The sequence below is a fragment of the Choloepus didactylus genome, chromosome 12 (genome assembly GCF_015220235.1).
Source record: "Choloepus didactylus isolate mChoDid1 chromosome 12, mChoDid1.pri, whole genome shotgun sequence".
NCBI classification, from domain to species: Eukaryota; Metazoa; Chordata; class Mammalia; order Pilosa; family Megalonychidae; genus Choloepus; species Choloepus didactylus.
Window position 1 is genome coordinate 1,468,915 of NC_051318.1, and position 22,041 is coordinate 1,490,955.

At 48.2% G+C, this 22,041-nt stretch overlaps 1 protein-coding gene across 2 annotated transcripts in view; it reads right to left on the reverse strand.

Moving 5' to 3' along the window:
- FREM2 (FRAS1 related extracellular matrix 2) overlaps window positions 1-22,041 on the reverse strand; it is a 146,023-nt gene that overhangs the window by 66,124 nt on the left and 57,858 nt on the right. For both annotated transcript variants that reach the window (XM_037800052.1, XM_037800051.1), the window contains exons 3-6: window positions 18,543-18,689; window positions 16,395-16,625; window positions 8,955-9,080; window positions 7,676-7,927 (exon numbers count right to left, since the gene is read on the reverse strand). In XM_037800052.1, the coding sequence (XP_037655980.1) occupies window positions 7,676-7,927; window positions 8,955-9,080; window positions 16,395-16,625; window positions 18,543-18,689 (756 nt within the window). The remainder of the gene's footprint in view (window positions 1-7,675; window positions 7,928-8,954; window positions 9,081-16,394; window positions 16,626-18,542; window positions 18,690-22,041) is intronic.

Genomic DNA, 22,041 nt, shown 5'->3' on the forward strand with positions numbered 1-22,041 from the left:
TGCCAAGTGCCCCATGGGCGCCGGGCCGGAGTCGAAGGCGGCTGGGCCACTGAGTCACGTTCTGCTGCTATGACAGCCCCACATGGAGGGCAGCTCAGGAGCCCCCGGCCACGGGCTTACCCGACGTGCAGATGGTGGAGCAGGGTGCAAGGCAGCGCAGGCTCAGTGTGCACAGTTGCGTGCATAGGCGTGTTTTACAAAGTTGCTGAAACCCTACCTTTCTAAGTCTCTGGTCAGCTGGCCCCGGCCTCTCCCACACCGGGCTGCCTGCTGCCCCTTGAGCCGTGCTCTGCACTGGGGGGGTGGAGGGGGTGCTTCTCCAGCACTGGATCCTTCCTGTCTCTCAAAGGCTGCCCAAGTCCCCTCCAAGCTCAGAGCAAGTCCCACAGTCACCTCGGACAGGCTGTCGCTTCGGTGTCTCGGTCTCTCCTTCTTACTGTCTCGAAATAGTATTTAAATAAATTATCTGGTATAACTTTTAGGGACTTTAGTTTTTTCTCCCAGATAGGTTCTGAGCATCATGAAATCAGGCCTGTTCTTAAATTCCTTTGTGTTCCCCATATTTTACACTTGGTAGGCACACAGCAAATATTGGCTGTGCGTGCATGGTACGTGAAATTAGATTTCTTTATATGGCAAACATTTCATAATGCTATTTATTTTATTTTAGCTTTGTTTTGTTTTCAAAGGGTGTGATATCTACATCATTATATCCAGTAGCATTTTCATGTGGAAAAACTGGTATAATTTTTTAAATTCTTTGCACTTATGCAATATCAATATTAGCTCAATTCTTTAACTGGCTGATTCATGAACCAAATATGAAACCTGTCAGCCTTGCTAATGGAGCTAAAAATCCTTAGCTTCAAAGAAATTCTTAACTTATGTAATTTGTATAAGTACCTTGAACACTTACCAAAGCTACCCTACCCATTTTGTAGCTACTTATCCTCATACTACAAAAATGAAATAGAATATTCACCTCTCCAAGCAGTGGATGTACTAAAATATTATCTTCAAGTACAGAATCTCATGGCAATCAACAACAAAGCAAACAAGTGACACTGCCGGTAGAGTAATAAGTACGTTTCTTATCAAATAGTTTTATTTCTCTTGGCTTTACTGCCCAATTGTCTTGAGAATAAATTAATAACTAATTATTAATATGCTATAAAACATATTTACAACAAAATGTAAACAATAATTGTGTAGTCTATCGCCATGTTAAGAAACAAAAACAATAAATCTGTTACCTAGTTTGTCAATATTAGATTTGTTTTAAGTGTACATTTAAAGTAGGAGTGAACAAACTTAAAATTTCGGCCTCATTTTGCACTGTGGGGTGCCATAGGCTGAACAGCGTGCCCCCAAATCCTCATCTACCTGGACCCTCAGAGCGGGAGCTGGGGACAACGGTAGCTGCGGATGTAATTAGTGAAGGATCCTGGGATGAAATCCCCCTGGATTTGGGATGGTCCTGGCTCCCAGGCCTGGAGCCCTTGTCCGGGGCGGGGGGGCGGACACAGAGGGGCCGTGAAGCAGTGAAGACGGGGGGGGGGGGGGAGGAACTGAGCAGAGCTGGGAAGGACCCCCCACCCACCCCAGAGCCTTCGGGGGCCTGGCTGCCGACACCTCGATTTGCACTTCTGGCTTCCGGAACTGGAAGAGAAGAGCTTTTGGTTGTTTTTTAGACCCCAGTTTGTGAAAATTTGTTATGGCAGCCAGAGAAACTAATCTGGGGTGTTTGCGAACTTTCAGGAATAACTCACTTTAGACAAACACGACGGGGGTGGTTAGGAAGAAAGGCTCTGCAAGTGGGCGTCCCTCAGTAATGTGAGTGGGAGTCCGGGAGGACAGCCTGCCAGGCCCGGCCTCGGGGTCCGGCACCCACGGCGCTGCTCCCCCAGCCCCAGGGCCCCGCGGCAGCGGCCCCAGCACACCCAGATGCCAACGTCCTTGGGCCCGTGAAGTCCCTGTCACAGAACAGCACATGTTGAGTGCAGACGACTTCATTGACCTTAGTTCCCTTCTCCGTAACTTGAGTCAACTGAAGCCTATAAAAGTACAATGTTGCGCTTATTTCTTTGAGAAAATTAGAACACTTCTTTAAATCCTAGTCCTGCTAGAAACTAAATGAAGACTGGACACACACATATTTTCTGAATAGCAGCTATTTCTCTTTACCACGTATTAATGTTATTTGTGAATTTCCTGCTCCCTCTGACATCCTCTGTGTATCCGCAGCGTCGTGCACCATGGGGCCTGCCACGTGGTAGGGGCACCCACTGTCCAGTGGTCTGGACACCACTGCCCTTCCCGGGCACCCACTGGCCTCCCTGGGCACTCCCGGCCTTCCCTGGACACCCACTGTCCAGTGGTCTGGACGCCACTGCCCTTCCTGGACACCCACTGCCCTTCCTGGACACCCACTGGCCTCCCTGGGCACACCCAGGCTTAGCTGAGTCCTCAGCATCCCCGACTCTATTCATGGCTGCAACACATCAGCATTCTGGCAGCAAGAAGCTCGCGTTCCTTATCTTGATTCCTACTTTTCTGACTCCAGAGAGCAAAAGCAGAATGCGACCTCGCTTCGTGAAACTGTCACTTAGCTGAATCGGGCCCTCCCCCGCGGTGGCCCGGCCTTCCTCCACGGGCGCGCGCTCTGACGGGGCAACTGTATCCGAGAGGAAAGCGGACGTGTCCAGTTCTCTCAGCGCCAACCAACTAGAAGCATCTCACCCGCGCACCGCAGCTCGTGTTTTTCTGGCTCTAGAAATGCTCCCCTTAAAGGACTCCTGCTGTTGAGAAGACATCGGGAGCTTCTGAGCGGCACCGACTTGAGTGGCGTTTGCCTCCCACGGCCCCGGCTCGCATCGAGCCTGGTAATTTTCCAGGGAGTCCCGGACACAGACCACTTTAGTGAAAACCCCTGCGGGTTGTCACACAAAAGCAGAAAATGCCTTCAGCATGAATGTGCTTTCATTAACTTGCGGAGACTGACAGCAGGATTAGGGGAGCTCGGCAGCAGGGCCTCGAGGCCGTCCAGCGAGCCCAGGCCGCTGTCCACTGCAGAGTGGTCGGGGCCGGGGACGCTGCTGTCGGGCCAAGCAGAGCACACGGCCGTGCTCCCGGGCACGTCTCTCCACGCACCTGGACACAGGTAGCTGCCTCTCCAGGGCACAGCATACCTTCCACCAGGGCAGGCTCCTGCACTTCTTGGGCCACCCCCCACCCCCACACCCAGGAAGGGAAGGCAGAGGCGACAGCCCGCAGCTCAGCCCAGACGTGCAAGCAGCTGCCCCTACGAGGGGTCCAGAGGGGCAGGCCTGGAAGCCTCATCTTATGATTTCATTGGGGTGACCTGGCTTGGAGAAGTCACTCACATAAAAATCCACATTGCCCTGAGTTGCCAAGTGAGAAAGGGGGTTATTTTCTAGTGTAGCCGTCACCATAGAGGAGGCTCAGCAACCGGAGCAGAACGTGCTGGAGAGCGGGCATTTTCCCTCCTCCAACTGCAAGTTTAGTGACGGGAAATCAGTGACCCCCAGAAACAGCATTGCCCCTGGACTGACGCTGACCGCGACGTGGTTTAGTGTTTTCAGGGTCTGTGAAGATCTCTTCCCTTTAGCTACGTCAAGATCACCGGAGAGTCAAATCAGATATTACTCATATTTTAATCCCTTCATGAGACCCAGGATTCACTAAACCACAGCGGAGAAGCACATGGAATTTTTAGTTGAATGGACCTAAATTAGGACACATCTGGAACAATTTTCTTAGCATTTCTGTTTTCCATCTATAAAATGGAGGTGATACCCACACCGATTCCACAGTGATGCTGTGAGGTTAAACCGGATCTGGGAGTAAACTGCTATCACATCACACTTAGTAGCAGTGTGCACTATCAGGCAGGAACGGCATTTGACTCTCCCCACCGATCGTGGCCGTCTTCCTTCCCTCCACACTCAGCTGACAGCGTTTATGCCAGCGGTAGCACTTTCACTAATAAACGACGTACATGGTGGACAAGACGTCAACACGAGGTGTCAATATCTAAAACGAGATGTAAATATATGTTTGTATGTAACATTAGCATCCTCATTTTAAAGTCAAGGAAACTGAGGCTTAGAAACATAACAAAACTTGACCTCACAGCTAATAAGACTGACTGTGAAGGATGCATCGTGGAAAACAATAACACTGGAATAATTAAAATAAGACTTCAAATAACCAATTGTTTTGCTTGACTTTCTCTGTCAATATAATAAAAGAAAAATCAGGGTTTTCTCAGTAATTAGATCATCGACCCAAAGGGGTCATGTCCTGCATTAAAGCTCTTAAAAGCAACTTATTTCACCAAGAAGGAAAAGAAGTTGGGATGACTTATCTGCCTCATCCATGGTGTCTGTAAAGTGAGCCCTCTTGGTCCCAGAGGCAACTAGGATTATAAAAGATTCTCCCCACGGACCCCACATAGACCAGGGCTGGACACCGGCCGTTTCCACTCGGCACGAGCTTCTCTAAGGAATGACAGGATGGTATTGTGAAGCAGATACTAGAAAACCTCCTATCACCAACACTTACGAATGCTGCATGAAATGGAGTAAACATCCTTTTTAAATGTAGTCTCACAATAAAGAAAGGGATAGAATTAAAGAGAGAAATGAAAACCAGACTGCTGGGCTAAAGAGCTGATGCCGGGGCACCCCGGGGTGAGGACAGGGGACAAACGTGGGCTCTGGGCCTTGTAAAGCCTGAGCTCCAGAAGTGGGTGAGCCAAAATAAAAACCCATCCTCCAACAGAGGTGGCTGTTTCTGCCTGGGCTCTGGATGGGGGAAAAATGTCTACTGACCTCTCTAATATGTAGAATGGGGGTTCCATGTGACACTATCTATTTGATGTTGGGGCTCGCCATATAAAAAGAAAGTCAATATGGCCCTAAAGAATTTAACCGTGCAGTTAAAATAGCTGAAGGGAGCCTCTGTGACTGTCCCGCTACACAGCAGAGAAGGGACTATTTATTTATTTTTCCTCCCTCGTGCATTTCTGGCCCCTGGCTGGGGACGGGGTGTGCATCCTCCTGGAGATGGGGACGGTCTGCTGTGAAGGGCTCTGCGATGAGGAGTCACAGGATATGAGTTCGGGAGCTTCTGCCATCAGGCACGAGGGCGTGTGTGGGAGGAGGTACAGGCTGAGACCCGGGACTGAGGGGATCTGCCAGAGCCAGAGGACAGGTGACAAATGGGAAGGGATGGACACGGGCGAGCACAGGGAGGGGTGTGTGTGCAGGGCTCCTGGTCTGGTGAGTCGGGCCTGGGGGATGCCAACACGCAGCCTAAAAAGCCCCTTTCCCAAGCATGGATTTGGCTCAGACTCAACTCAGAAAAATGGCAATGTTCAGGGATGCTGAGAGCATGAACAAAAATCATTAACTCAGTGACAGGAACATTGTATACAGGGAAATCATGGTCAGATGAAGTGTAATAAGCCAGTAAATTTTTAATTTAAGCCTTCCTGATCTACCGCGTCCAGGCACCCTGAAACTGTGAAGCCCAAGCCTGACAGTCCTGGTTCTGGCACCGTGTTCACCAGCCCCAGGTTCCCTTTGCCCCGTGAGTGCCCAGGAATTGTAACAATTGCTATTGATCATAAGAAAATATTTTACAAACGTGACGTAATGGCTCCTCGACCCCACCCCCCACCAGGGACGTGGTTTAGCAGCCGAGAGACTCAAAGGCCGTGCGTTTGCGGCCGGGTCCGCTCTCTCCGGACAAGCTCCCCACGGCACTTCCTGAAGCCCCGGGCCTGTCCCCTGGGAAACGGGGTGAGACCCTCCCCTTCATCCCCGCAGTGGTTCAGGACGGCACGTGAAAATGCTTTCTTTCTGTACAGTTTTTCCATGGGTATCCCATAGCAATCCATATGGGAAAGCTTTCTGCCAACAAAATAAGTCTGACCAAAAAAATCATTATTTACATTTTCTAGTTTTAAATTAAATCTATCTCTGTCGCTGTGTAGCTCCCTGGAAGGTAGGTGGATGTGCAACGTGGACTCCGAGTTCTGTTTTGGCTGATGTTCAGAATCCGGGCTCCTCTAACATCAACTGAATTTAAACCAAAATTTCTATACTTTATTTAAATACAGGATAGGGTTACTTATTAAACTAAAAACTAAGGCAGTGTTTATAAAGTATTGCAGCAGTTTGTCCACACAGGATGATATCTAAGCGTAAGGTAGAATGAGGACTTTTTCCATTCCCGGGGTGGTTTGGAGCTGAGTGCACCCCAGAAGAAGTGTCCTTAAATCTAATCCACTCCCGTGGGTGTGAACTCATTGAAAGCAGGATCTTTTGGTGAGTAGGATCTCAAGACCCCTCATTCGGGGGGCTCTTAACACCCTCACTGGAGTCCTTTATAAGAGAATGAAATTGAAATAGAGAGAAAGCCGGAAGCCACAACACCCAGAGGAGAAGGCCGAGCCCACAGCCGCCGCCCTGCGCCGCGAGGCAGAGGCGCCCGGGAAGGATGGCGGCAGCCCGCCCAGACGCCGCAGCCCCGGGAAGAAAGCACCGCCTCGGCGACGCCGCGACTGGACCCCTCCTCGTCTCAAAACCGTGAGCCATTAAACCCCGTTGTTTAGGTCGAACACTGCACGGTATTTGCTCGAGCAGCCAAAGGAAACCCAAAACAATTCTCCGAATAAAATCATTCCTAATTTTTATCATCGCTGCTCAGAACCATTTTCGGGGGAAAGTGAACTGTCCTCTATCGCAGGGGGCGTCAGGAAGGGGGAAGGTTCAGCCCCGACACTGCCCGTCCCGCTCACGTCCTCCGTCACCACCTGGCGTCGGAGGCGCTCCCGGGAGGATGCTGACAACCTCCCCGTTCTGGGGTTATTCCGGGGACAAGGCCTTCCGACCCTCCTCCAGTTTCTCCCTACACACACGACTCACCTCCCCGTTTCTCCCTCTTTCATCCACCAGGAGGAAAGAACTCCAGGGAGTGAAAAACACTCATGAGTGGGGTTCCGTCTCCCCAGTGTGGGGCTCTCCCTCTCCACGCGAGAAAGCACAGGATGGGTGTGGGAAGACGGGGCGCCTTGCCCCTTTTCTGTCAGGAGCAGTCACTGCAGTAACTGCGTCTCCCGGGGGCGAGACTTGGGGTCCCCTCTCCTGTCTGGGGCAGGGGCCGCCTGTGGACTCCATTTTCCCCGTGTTGATTACCTTTCTGGTTAATTATTGAACAGCCTCGGCTGCTAGGTTTCTTTGAAAAACTGGGTTTAAAATCAAGTTAAAGTTAGAAAATATAAGCTTTTAAAAGCAAAACAGAACAAAAGAACAGAAAAGGAAATGACTTGGGCCTATTAAAATTGCTTCAATTCTTCATGGTGAAATTTAAACAGCTTAATCCCCTCATGGTGAACGGCACCATAAAATACACTGAACGGAGAAGGGCACACGGCCTTGCTGCCGTCCCCCTGGCGTACATGCAAGCTGGAAAGGCCACTGGGTGGGTGCAGCCACCCCGGGAACAAACCACGCTCTAAAGGCAAGCGTGGAACACACACGCGGCCACCCGGCTCTTAGAGCCCCATTTTCCCGTCCAGGAGGCTGCGCGAGTGCCAGTGCCTGCCCGCCGGGTGCCAGGCACCGTCTCTGGGTGAATCGGTACTCACCGTCGTCTCTGTCCGGAACGATGGTGACCTGGGCCGCGGGGAACTCGGGGCCGAGCCTCCCGCCCATCGGCGCGCTCAGCAGGACGCAGAACGTCTCGGCCTCCTCGTGCAGGGAGTCGTCGATGATGACCACCCGGCACGTGCTCTCCCGCTGGCCCCGGTCGAAGCGCACGACGCTGGTGTGGTCCTCGGGCCGGGAGATGTAGTCGGAGAAGGACAGCACGGATGTGGGCACGGTGCCGGCTGCCGTTCCTGGAGGCAGAGAGCCCGGAGGTCTCAGCAGACGCTGGCCGGGGACCCGGGGCTCAGCTCGTGTCCACGCCCGGACGGCAGGACAGCCACGTGCCGCTCCAGCATCGCGCGCCCATTTCACCACGGCGCAAACGCGGCTGCTAGGAAATGCCAAGTGCTTTCCCCTCTCCCCTGCCCGGGGCCCTCTAGGTCGACAGACCCTCACCCATAGCAGCCCTCGCTGTCCGAGGGGCTCGGCTTTACACGCTCCCTGTTGCTTCTCTCGGCACAGTGCTGGGTTTCACCCATTTCGTGCCTGGGCTTCGTCAGCCCACTCCCACATGCAGGTCTGCACCTCTAACCCCGCTCTGTGCTGTCCCCAAACGACAGGTATAAATGGAAACTTTAATGAAAATCTTCCTCAGGAATTGAAACATCTGCCTTTTTCTTTTGCATTCTTAGAGGATCAACCTATTTCCTAGAAAGGTGTTAGTACATTAACGCCTATTATGTATTCATTTTAACACTGAAGAACATCAAATCACCTTTCAGAGGATGCTCACCTAGGAGCAAAACAAAACTGTGAAATTTGTCTACAATGAATTTCAAACTAGTTTTAAATTAGTTTAAAATTAGTTTCTTTTCCAAAGGTAGCTATTGATTGCCTTTTGTGTTTTTTAAACAATAGCGTTCTTCTCCCTGAGCCCGTGTGAGTGTGTGTGTGTGTGTGTGTGTGTGTGTGTGTGTGTGCACACGTGCGCGCAGGAGGTGGGGGGGACGGTGTGTCAGCTTCCTACATTCCCACAGGCCCCGAGCAGGGCAGCGAGCCGCCCAGTGGGGTGGGGGATGCTTCACGGTAAATTACAGCCGCCTCCTTCCAGGCCCCTCCAAGGTGCAAAACTGAAGGGAGACCTGAAGATAAATGATGCTTTTCCTTATGAAAACATAATAAAGTGTACCACTCAGGGCAAAATTTTGGGGCTCCCACATGAGAAAGAGGCATGTTTCCATTTTGGGGCTGTTTTGGTGTATCCGCGACTGGAGCTACCTGGCTGCGTGTGGCAGATCACCATCAGCTCCTGGCTCGCGTCTCCGCTCCTCCTGACGGGCACGAGCAGCTCGCCAACATCTTCTTCAACGGAGAACACGGACTGCGGGATGAACACGGTTGATTCTGCGGAGAAAGCACACCACAGCCATGATTTATAGGCGGGGGACAGTATAGAACATCAGCTGCAGGGTGGAAACCAGGAGTTCTATTTTTGGACATGTGAAAATGGAGGACCTTTTAAATGTCCAAGCTGGAGCCCAAGGAGGGGTTCAAGGAGAATGGGTGGGGAGGACGGGCCGGAGGCAGCTGCCCACGGGGTCCTGCCTGACACGGGGCACCGAGAGACACCTGTGGGCTTGTCTGCCGGCTGGGTGGGTCTCACTAGGGCAAGAACTACTCTGACTACAATGAAAAAGGAGTATGCCAAATAAAACCTCAACATAGAAAGGGCCATGAAAACTGCAGTAAGAAGAATAAGCATGCAAAAAGCCACCAAATATTCCATGAGTTTCTTTTCACTAACTCTGGTACCTGCCCAGGTTTGGGCAGTTCTGAAGTCATTCACTCCAGAGCTTCTGTAGGAAATGTGGCAGAACATTTTATTTCTTTACCAAGGTTGATCATGCATGATATTTATTCTGGATTGTTCATCTATACTGGCCATTTTTTCCTCAAATAAGTCATTTAGGAAAAACTCATGTATGGGATTTTAATTTACTAAACCTCTTTGGGATAGAACTTGAATATCTGAGTTGCAGTTCCTCCTACACACTGTGGCCCACGCAGGGTCGATGAAACAGCCAGGACTTCTTGCCAGTGGGTTTGAATTACGAATAAAGAAAACGGAGTGTCTTGGGTTTCCAGTTTTCTTTCGCTTTGGGTTTCACTCCTACAATTGACGTGCCGGGGCAGGCTGGGCCTGCTGAGGAGTGACCTCATGGCGGACGTCTGTGAGTCTGGGGTGCAGAGGGCAAGGATGCTGCTCTACAGCCTCTCGTCAGCATCGTTTTCAACTCACTTTATAAAGTCAGCAGACGCTTACGTGCAGACTCCGTCCGGGGGGCGTACCTCGGTAAGCGTAAAATTCTTCAAAGCAGCATTCTTGTGTTACCCTCAAACATCAGCAGCTAATAGGTCTGGAGTTCTTACTATTTGCTAAGCCTGTTTCTAAAGGCTTGAAAAGTATGAGCTTGTGTTATCCTCCCCGCAGCCCTCTGAGCTGGGAACTCTATCACTGTCGTTTTACCTCTGAGGAAATGAGGCACCCGGGGTTCAGAAATCCACCTAGGGGAGGGCGGCCTGTGGGGACGCTGGGGCTGGAGCCGGGACGTCAGTCCCTGAGCCACATTCTCGCCGCCATGCCCTGCTGCCCAAAAGAGGACGGCGGGGCTGCGGGGTACAGCTCTCACCCCAAGAGCACAAGAGGCTGAGCTGAGATTCCAGGAGACAGAGAAAGTTCCCTTAACGTAGAGAGCTGGCCGAAAACAGATGCAGAATAAGAGCAGGCTAGAAACAAGCACATGGGGAATTCCTTCAAAATACAGTGTTTTTGGAGAAATTATATCTACATGCAAGCATATGTATAAATAGACATATAAAAGGTACAAGCACAAGAGGGTGAAACTACAGCAATGTCGGTGCAGCAAGACTAGCTGGTAGACACGGTGGACTCTGCAGAAGCACATGGCGCACAGGAAAACACAACCGCAGGACCGACCTCCAAGTGTTAACAACGGGTACTGGTTATTCCCGAGTAGCAGGATGACTCGTCATTTTTATTTCTTTAGGCCTCTCTGACTTTTCTACCATGAATGTGTGTTACCTTTGCAGTTTTATATAAAATTGATTTTGTTCTCTTCAAAAAGGGGGAGGGAGTTTGACCAGCTGCATCACAGTTTGTATGGGAAGATACAGCTGAATAAAGTGAGTGCATTCTTTATCCTCACTGTGACAGTGTTGTAATGACTACTTCAGTTTTTAACTGCAGTTTTATTTTTAGGTTTTCACCATGCTGTAACTCAAGCAAAAAATGACTTCTGCTCTCAGAAGCAAAGCAGTGGCAGCTATGTTTGAGAAGAAATTTCATGCTGTCCTTTCTCTTACTTATACTGACGGATTTAAAAAAACACCAAAGACCTGATTTATTTAACATGATAGAACAAAATGTCTTCTAGACTCTAATAGAGCAGAGAAGGGAAAGGACAGGCAGGCGTTGAGCAGGACTGGGGGGTCCTCCCAGGGACGGGGTGGGGGGCGGCGTTGCTTGCACTGTGCAGGGCTAGTGGGAAAGTCTGCTAGTGGGTGGGGGCGGCAGCACAACACGGTGAAGACAATTAACAGCACTGCCTGTGAACGTAATTAACAGCATTGCATTGTGTATCTGAATGTGGTCAAGGAGAAAAATTAAGTTGTGTGTATGTTACTAGAATAAAATCTTTTAAAAAAAGAACATAGGGCTGTACAACACAGACAGGGAACCCTAATGCAAGCTGTGAGCTACAGTATACAGGACAATTATAGTACTATCCAATGGTACTGGATGTGCCCCACTAACACAAGCTGTTAATGGGGCTATATGTGGGAACTCTGTATTTTCTGCATGATTTTCTGTATACTTACAACTTCTCTAATTTTAAAAAAAAGTTGTTTTGTTTTGTTTTAAAAAAGCTCAGCACTTTCAAAAACAAGTGGGACATATTCCAGGACATCTTCAGGTGAAAAGCGGCACCGATATGGAAACTGTCACTGAGAGCTTTGGAGGCTAATGTGGACGGATCTATTACATAGCTACGGTTTGCTTTTTTACTCTAAAAAAGACATGGTAGTGTAGGACAATTTCAGCAGGGACATGAAAAAGAAACAAATGTAAATAAAAAAGACGCATCTAAACCGCGTGATCACAAGTATTATAGGTGGCTCAGCTTGTGAGTCACATCAGGATAACCAAGGACCAAAAATCTTTGTGTAATCTCTGTTTATGTCATTAAATGTCTTTACTTTGTGAATATAGAAGCTTTTAGAAAGGTTTTCATAACTAAAATAGTTTTATTTTGTACCATTTTTTTTCTTATCCATCTTTTGGTGTCAGAAAATGTGTCCTGCGCTTTTATCAAGTGGTTGGAATTTTTTGTTTCTTTTAAGATGACAACTCATGCTTCACACTGATATAATTCAAAAAAGAAAGGAGCGTTGGAGTTCACTTAAGTTGAAGCTCTTACATTCTTTCTTTATCATTTCTCTGTCATCACTGTAGCTAACTGTCATTTCATTAATTCTAGGCCTTCTATTTTGGCACACCTATCTCAAAATATCAGTTAGTCAGGAGTTTCTCTCTGTTGACATTGCCACTGATATAAACATTTAAGACAATAATAATTAATGTTTGGATTTCATCTTACAGTCAGCCTATGTCATCTGAATTATTTCAGGAAATGGGTTTGGTTCGCTCTGAGCACACAAACTCTGCCTTTTCTTTTTATTCATGAACATTCAGGTTGTGAGATATGCTAAGTTCTACATTCCTGTAAAACAATGTTCATTTTTTATTAAATATGATTTGGCATTAACCTAATCTGGTCCACCCACCAAAAATGACTACAGAGATCAAATATTTAATCCATTAGTTCATGGTGATATTTTGGCATCATAAAGAATCACCCTGACTCTGTTTCCATCAGAGGTTTGCAGACACTTCAGTGAACAACTAAATAATTGCCTCAAATTCTTGGACGAGGATTCTGTATTCAAGTACCTCTATATCTGAGGTTGCGTTCTCCCCATAAATGTACAAAAGCTCAATTTACTCTGGTTAGAAATTACTTAAAGTAAAAAGGAATGGGATGTTTATATAAAAAATGAGAAGTTTTAGCTCTTAAATTTTTCCCCTTAATAGAAATAAGAAGTTTAATATTAACTAACATGGTTGGAGATTGAGGAAAGATGGTGTAATTTCTAGCGGGTAGGAAACGTAATCCCGACAGCTAAGAATCTTCATCCTCGGGGCCTGGTTCCACCCGGCTCCCTTCACCCTGCGTCTGTGCCCCGGCTGTGAGGGTGGGTGGGACACTGTCCCCTGACCGGGTCCTGCCTTCTCCCTGTCGCTGTGTCCCCCGCTCCAGGCCGAGCCCCGGCGGGCAGCAGACGCCCAGTGAACGGGGCTGAACGTGCCCACACATCACATGTGAGCTTCACGGTCCTCATTGTCTTCCTAGAAAATGGGTTTTTACTCACCTTTGCTAATACGTTTGAGGTCTTGTACATAAAAAGAAAAGATAACTGTTGGTTGCTTTTCCTTTTCTTTTTCCATTAACAAGAATAAGCGAAACAATGTTACTGTGGCAAAACACATTAATTATGATTTCAGATTTTTTTTCCCACTCATATGAAATGCTAGAACTCTCCGTAACTCAGGGGGCAAGGGAAGTGCTTTGGAGAAATATGTATACTCACATCCTGGCTCCTGCGTTACCGGCTGGGGGCTTGGGGAAGGAAATCTCTGCCTGGCACCCCCCTCTGCAGGCTCCCCAGGACAGGGCACTGGGGACGGCCTCAGGCCAGATAAATAAGCTTATCAAGGTGGATTAGATGCTGATGTGTCGAATAAAATACAGCATTTAAAATCCTCATCTAATTCACAGCTATGCAATTTTATAAAGTGAAAGGATACAGTAGGGATGTAAGAGTATAATTATGAACTGGTGAGAAAAAGGATGTGTGCACGTGTGTGGAGAAAGCTTATGGTGAGAAGCGGGTATCACTGTGCAGAACTGTCCTAAAGCTCGCCACACGTGGGACTGAGACATCCTTAAACAGAACGGCACTTAGGTCTACAAGGGGGTGAGTGAAATCGCGTACACAGGGCTGCACCTACGAAGGGCTCCCTCAGTGTGCATTAGCGCTGCAGGACCCGCGTGGGCAGCACGGCCTCGGGGACGGGGAGCACGGGTGTGTGCTTACGTAAACTGGCTGGAGGGTGCACGCAGGACCTCAGCCGAGGACGAGCAGAGCTGGGGATGCCTCTTCCAGCTCCCTCGACACTCGTTCACACTTGGATGCATCACTTCACATTTGGTTAGAATCGCTTACCTACAGGGCTCTCCTTTCCGTCAGCCCAGGTGCTGTTTGATAGAAGGGATTGTACCTCATCATCTTTACATCCCCAATGCATGGTGTGGTGCCTGACCTGAGTGTGAACTTGATAAATTTTTAATGCCTGTAAAAAATCTCACAGTGGGAACCAGAATGCACCTGCGGCGGGAGAGCTGGAAATAAGAGTTCCTCGGGCAACTGAACTTACACGTGAAGAACTGGGAGGAAGTGTAGAAAGAAACATCAACATTTTCAAATTGTTGGGAAACTGATCCTTTGTGTGAAAGAACAAAGGATTATTTAATCCCTTAAAGTCTAATATTATATTTGTGATGTTAAGAAATAATAATATTTGCATGTGCTTTATGATTTATAAAACTCTTTCATAAGAATGCTGTGAAGTGAGGATTTTTAATATTTCTTATTGCATGCATTAGGAAATGAAATCTTAGTAAAAGTTGTTTGATCAAGGTCACGCAAGTAGAAATGATAGAGTTGGAAGTCAAGCTCAGCTCCTACAGTTTCAAGATCAGTAACCCTCAACCAGAAAAGCAACTTGACAGGCTCTGCACAACGCTTGCTAGTTACCAGAGGGATGGTAATTGCACAAAATATCCATACCATTCTAAGAAAGCTTATGGTCACACATGGATTTATGAAATTATGGCAAAGTTTTATTTGGTTTGGAGAATAGACTGTGTGTGTGTGTGTGTGTGTTGTTTTGAATATTCCACTGCTCAGATTCACTATGGGCACACAATGTCACTCCAGGCTTGTAAACAGGAAGGCAGAAATGAGTTTAAGTGTCTTACTCCTTCCAGTAAAATATGACAATTATACCAATTGGTAAATGAATTATCAAGAAATGGCTTCAAACAAACCTCAAGTTATGGGCCAGTTTATATGTACTAAAGCTGTCACGGATTTCTTCACCAAAGAAAAGCTTTATTATGTAAGCATTTACCCAAAATTCAGGGCTGGAAGAAAGTTTAATTAATTATCCCTAGATAATGCAGATAAAATTAAATTTAATTAAATGCTAGCTGTTCTGTAATGGAAATCATAAACATAATTGAATTTTATATTTAACTAAAGGTGATGTTAGTTAAATAAATGAAGCTGGAGCTATTATTTTTTTCCTCTCTAATTGCACACAGTCTTTTAACACAGGAATTTCCACATGCTTCTCCATTTCATGTACTCAGTAGATCGTATCTTGGCAGAAAGTTTAAGAGTTTGCTGATTGACAAAATAAAGCAGGCTGGCAGTTTAAAACCACGTCTGGCTCCTGACAGGATTTCAGCTTCAGAAGAATCTCTACATGGTTTGTGTAAAGCCAGCCCCCAAAAAGGCAGTTCAACCTTTTAAGCTGACTGCACTGAGGCAAGCCGGGAGTGAAGGATTACAGTGGCCCTGGGAGGGAAAAGGTCAAATTACACCCAAAGCAGCAAGATTTACTTTTTACCATCATCAGCCAGGGGTGTGCGTTGACAAGAAAACTTAATTTAACAGAAATTAAGAGCCCTCATTCAAGACTGTGTTCACTGCAGAGTGGGGGTGGATGTTATGTAGCAAATGTGGAAACATAGATGGCCAAAAGAAATTTGGCTGGTAAATACCTGAAGGGAACTTGAAGAATGAAATGTGATACAGAGAATGAGTTAATCCCAAAATGGTCTCATTCTCAAACCATTTGTTTTTAAAGTGATGCATTAACTCTTGAAAAATGAAATGAATGATATTGGTTTTTAAAATTAGAATTATAATAAGAAAAAAGGACATACTGTGCATAGCTCATTTACTTGAAAAAACATAGGTTCCCTTAGTTAATTTCCCAACAGCAAACCAGAGAATATTGAACTGCTGCTCTAGAAAGTTCTTATTATGTACTGAAACCCGGACTCCAGTGCCGACCCGTCCTGGGGTGTGACCCCATTTGTGCAGAGGACTTCGGAAGAGGCTGTTGGTTAAGATGAGGCCAGTGGGAACCGGGGTGGGCCTGAATCCGAGACGCCTGGAGTGCTCCTAAGCAGAGAAAACTTGGACAAAGAGAGTAGGGGACAGATGGGGACAGACGGGGAGAGACGGACAGGTGACGGACGCAGAGGTGGAGTTTCGGGTCTCCGGCAGGGCACCCCCAGAGCCCGAGACCCCGCAGAAAGCACGACCCGCGGACACCTTGAGTGTGGTTCCAGCGTCCTCAGCTGGGAGACCACAAACGCCTGTGGCTGAGGCCGACGAGCCTGATGTGCTCCCGCAGCAGCCCCGGCACACCGAGGCAGTGCTCTGTGCAGAAAGCTCCAACACCGAGAGAAGCCCCTTCTCCCGGGCCCGGGCCCGGCCTCTTACCGTCTCCGGGGTCCACGATCTCCACCGTGGCCGCGGCGGGGGCCTCCAGGGCGGCCAGCACGGGCTCCCACAGCAGCACCTGGAAGCTCTCGGAGCGCTCGAAGGCGCCGTCGTCCACGATGCGCACCCGCCACGTGGCCCTGCTCTGGCCCGGGTTGAACTGCACCTGCCTCTGGGCCTTCCCCCGGAAGTCCTTGTCCCTCTCCGCAGTCCCGTCTCTCGTGCCGATGCCTTCATGGAAACACAAGGCCACGGTCTTAGCGACATCTTCACCTGCGGTGCGAACGTCTGCCTTGTTGCAGATTTTTGTCATTTTATCTGCAGAGCCGAGTGGGCCCTGCTCTGGTCCCTGGAAACCCTGAGGTGAAGAGCTCTGCTGGGCTCTGTGTGGCATCGTTCTGCTCCACCCTTGCCCCAGCTGCGGTTCGGGGACAGGCCCTTTGTTGCCTCAGCACGTCCTGTAAACCAGGCTGAGTAATGTATATTCAGTTTTCTCCCAACCCTCACGCCTACAAGTTCCTACGGTCTGCAAACTCTTCATGTTTACTTCTGCACAGTGTCGCTGCACAGTATAAAATCGTAAGAAAAACTCTTTAAACAGAAACTACAGGCCAATCAAAGACCCTGTGAGTCAACAAATTCTTTGATAACCTAAGTCACATGGCCAAGCACAATAATAAAATGCTACGATGCACCCTAAACATTTAATGGATCCAGGACTCCCAAGAAAATCAAATTCTCTGTACACCAACAGAGTGACTGCCAGATTTGTCTTTCGGAATACCCCAGAATTCCATGAAACCGTTTGAACAGAATATATATGGTTTTTATCAGCAGTATATTTCGCTGACTCTGACGGTTCACTCAAGTCAGCTTGGGAAGTCAGAGAATCACTGCATCTCCAACGGCATTGCAAGAGGGTCTTTCCCCCTCACCCGCCAAGTACCCAACCACAGGATACGCTCCCTGAAAGCAGTGAGTGAGAGTCAACAAATTTGTTGTCCTAGAAGAAGTACCATAAAGTAGCAACAGTGCTAATGCCAGGATAACCTTAGGAACGGAATCAGAACCCCTCTAAAATGAGAAAACAGGGAAGTATTTTTAAAATGAGAGGTGATTAATACCCAGAATCCAAAATGCCAGAGGCTGTGGACATGGGGGCAGGGAGGGGGCTTTTGAATTTCATGAACCAGGAAAATTCCAAAATAATCATTTGGGAGAAAAACCAAGGCTGTCAACTTTTAATTTTGCCAACATTTTTCTAGGCTCCTACCTTAGTTGATAAACTCACTCAATGGAAGTTCTCCCACCCATGTAAATTCTCTCAGCCCAGATGGCTAGAAAACACCTTTTACCAAAAATATAACTGCTTGGGTGCTACCATTTCTCAGCCTCACACTGAATACTTTGTGCCAACTATATTACTGCTTGAAATTACGAATGTATCTACTTTCTCTGCTGACGGTTGTGTGGAATTAAATGTGGACTGGAATTGTAGTTGAAAAAGGTTTTCTTCAAGTTTGTTTTTGAAACTCAGTTTTATTTAAAAGAGGTAAAGCAGTAGAAAATGATTAATACTTGATCAAAAAAAAACCTCACAACCCACATCTTTTATGTAGTGCTTTGAGGTTCCTGGAAATTTTGGAGACTTTGTAGAACATTAAAATGCAACAAACGAATGGTCAGCTGTGCATCAATACTTAACACCTTGCTGAATAGCCTTTCATTTACCTATTATTACAGTAGCCCTCACCTGATGTACACTGATGTCTCAGCAGACTTTTATCTTAGGGACAACTTCCGGAATCACCCATGCCTATGCCAAGATCTTATAATATTTGTTTTTTTTTTTTAACTTACAAGTGCTTACTGCAATTTTCTAAAGTTATTTTCTTTCACACTTCTAGGGAAAGTAAACAGCAGCAGGTTATCCTGATGCAAATCTGCTGGCAGGTTTCTTTTAAAGAAACTTTAAATGTCAACATCTCTCTAAGCTTTAAAACTAGATCAAAAACTAAACTGATATTTTAATCACTGCAGAAAAATTAAGAACTCTTGCTAGAAAATTGGGATTTCAAGGTAGATTATCAGCAGTATATTTGGGTATACTGGTATTTGGGTCCTGGTAGAAGTGCAAGTTAAACTTACTTATAAATGAAGTTTCTCCCAAGTATCCTCGCCGTTTAAGGACAATGTCTAGAAATTTGGAGTCCTCGTTGACCAGGTAATATTCCTTTTCAAAGGAGATCCAGGCCCAATTCAGATGAAATTGCTGGTTGGTTAACTTGTTTCCACCTGGATGGAACACAAAAATTTAGGGCCCCAAATTAGTGCTTTCCTGAATAAGTGACGTCCAGTCACTCCAGCTATTTGGTTTGCCTCACGGCTCCAGGATATGTGCAAGGAGAGAGAGCTCACTGTTTAGCAATTACCGTGCAGAAATCAAGGAGCCAGCACCCTCCTCCAAAAGCCCATCGATCTCCGGGGGAGGGGGGGGGAGGGTAGTGCGATTTCCGGAAAGGATTTTGTCGCCCCGGTGCAGGAGGACGCGGCCCACCAGCGGGCACTGGAGCACTCCTCGGCGACGCCTCTCCAGGGCGCACACAAATCCACAAGCTCCTCTTTCTGTTCCCTGAACAATCGTGTGGAAGAAACACCACTTCCCTTCCCCGCCTCCTGCCCCACTAAACCCCGCTCCATTCTTTGGGCCAACAGGCGGCCCTTTTCACCGACTTCCACTCGGCTGGGAGATAAGGGTCCCTCCCACGGCGCCCGGGGCAGCGCTGCCCATCAGGGGGAAGCAAGCGCTGATCTCCCCAGTGTGGACGCGAGCGCAAGGAGAGGTGGTTATCAGCTGATCGCTCTGCAGTAGCCCTGCACCTCACCTCCTTCGATCCACACAATTATTTCAGAGCGAGCTGAGGCTTATAAACAAAGGCAGCAGTGACTTCTCCAAGACTTTCTGGAAAAAAAGGAAAAGGTATCCCAGGTACAAACACAGCTGGAGGCAACACTGTAACTCTAGTTTCTTCTCTTCTGAGTTCAGGTAGAGACAGGAAAGCATCGAGATTTCAACGTACGGAGGGGGAAAGCTATAGAAGCAACAGGGAGCGAACAAACACGTGAAAAAAATGTTCTTTTCTCCTAGAACTTTTTAAAGCTGAAAATGGCAGCAACTTTGAGCTGTCAATCAGCACTTAGCAAATACCCAGGACTGCTGAGATCTGTAGGGAAACTGGTTTTCTTATTTGTTGATATTTGAGTTGTAAATTAAAACAAGGCTTTTAGACAGCAATATGGCAAAGTATGTGAAAGGCAAGATGTTCATACCAAAAGATAAAAATCTTTTAAGTCCTTCTGTGGATATTTGTATCAACCAAAGCAAAAAGACAAATGCAAGGAACTACCCATTGCAGTATTTTCTATAAAAGCCCCAAACATGAAAATTGTAGGATTTACTACATTGGGATTTACTAAATTGGGGTGTCCATTAAATCAATAAAACTTTTCTGTCATTAAATAATAAATATAAAAGGCTTGTTGAAACGCTTCAAACTGTTTATGATGTAAGTGAAAATACAGATAAATGCTATTGGCTTTGCTAACGTAAAGCAAGGCCTGACAGACGTGAGACTGCTGAGGTTTTAAAGTGATGAGATTATGGACTTTCACTTTCTTAGATGATTTTTTTATAGTAAAAAAGGAACAGACTGGGGAGAAGGGCCGTTGTGTCCTGTCAGAAGGGCCAGCACCCTCATTTGGTCTTCGTGGACTCACCGGGCCACGCGGTCCCCAGAACGGCCGCTGCTCTGGAGCCCACGGCCCCCTTCGCCTCCTCCTGGCCGCCCGACTTTAAGCAGGTGCCTTCCCTGAACCCCGGAGCCCTTGCCAGGAGAGCCAGTGAGGGTGAGAGGCACCGACGTCCAGGATTACTGTGCAGAGGGGACGAGAGCCCTCGCGGGCAGGGCAGCCGGGGGCAGTGCCTCCTGGAGAACCCGCTGGCCGCCCCCGGCCTTGCACACCTGTGTAGGGCCACACCGCAGACCCCAGCCACACCACCGCCACCAGCCCCCGGCCACCTGCATCTCAGGCCCAGCAGTCACCCCTCGCTGGACCCCAGGCCGCCCAGCTTGCCCGCCTCGTGCCCACTGCTCTCCCTTGGGTCCCAGAGGAGGGCAAGCGGGGTTCGGAGCCACGGAGATACCTCCTGCACCTCCCGTCACCCCTCACGCCTGCAGCGACCACCCCAGCGATGGCTCTTCTGCTCACGCTCCTGTGGCGCGTCCAGCTGGCATCTGTGGGCGATCCTACTGCCCAGCCCTTGCTGACCACCCTGTCTGCCCTCCGCTCGGCGGACCTGCGCGCATCCTGGCAGCTGCATTTGCTCTGTCTCCTCGGGGCTGTACCACCAGCAGGAAGAGGAAACACCCTCCGGGCCATTTTGGGACCCCCGTGCCATCTTGTACACCGGCACAGAGCCTTGGGGGCCGGATTGGCTCTCCAGAGGCCCCGGGAGGACCCAGGGAAGGCTCAGAGTGCCCCGAGCCCGCCGTCCACAGCTCCAACGGGACAGCCACCTGCTCGTCGGGGACCACCGTTAGCCTGTCTAGCTCACTGCTTAGGTCACATTTAAATTGAGGACAGCGATTTGTTCCCTAGGGTCGCTCTGCGTAGTGTGTGAAAAGGTGCAACAATCCGCAAACCTTTGTTACATCCACAGGCAAAGCAGGACACGGAATGTGGGCTCCGATGACTCGCCATCGTGGTTGTAAACTTTCTCCAAAGCACAATACTGGGCAGATTTCAAGGTGCTCTCTGGAATTTTCTCCTCCTGTTATTCATCCAACAGGCATTTTTTGAGCACCGACTACGTCTGGTGCCCGGAGCAGGGATGAAGAAAGATACCACCCTCCTCTCAACCGTTTCCACCCGCAGTGCCGCGTCCACACACTGGCTGGGATGAAATACCCAGAAGACAGAGCAGCTGCGCTCGAGAAGGGGCTGCCTTCAAGGCAGTCACTGATCGCTTTCGTCCCTCCGGTCGGACAATTATGTAAGGATCTTACATCCCATAAACTGATGGCAGTTTTGGTGTTGAGTCACGTGCTTCTAAAAACAAAGGGAAGATGAAGAAACTCCTAAAATGATTTAGAGGAGCACAAAATTACTAGGAGAAAACTGAAAATGTAAAATCTAGGATCTGATTTAAATTCCCAACTCAAAGAAACAATCGCGAACAGGAAGCCCTCGCCGTGCCCAGCGCTGTGCTGGTGGGAAGCCACACAGCGGCCGCGACTTCCCTCTGCTTTATGTCACTGACCACCACGCACGTGTATCCTAGACTTCCAGAATGACAACTTGTATGCCGTTTTCTGTGTGTGCCCAAACTTCAGAAAGTAACAGAGAAAACCTCAAACGGGAATTTAACTAATAAAGAAAACCACAAACTCTAGATTGGAGTGGAAAAGATACGATGCGTAATCGGAAAGTCCGTTTCAGACGACAGATCTATTTGTTCACTGCGTGCTCAGAGGATCTGTATTTAATTCTGAAGTGAATCCTCAGCCAGTTACTCAGGGGACAGTATTTATTGATCACTGACTGTGTTCCGGGCACAGTGCTGGGAGCTGGGCACATAGCGATGAGA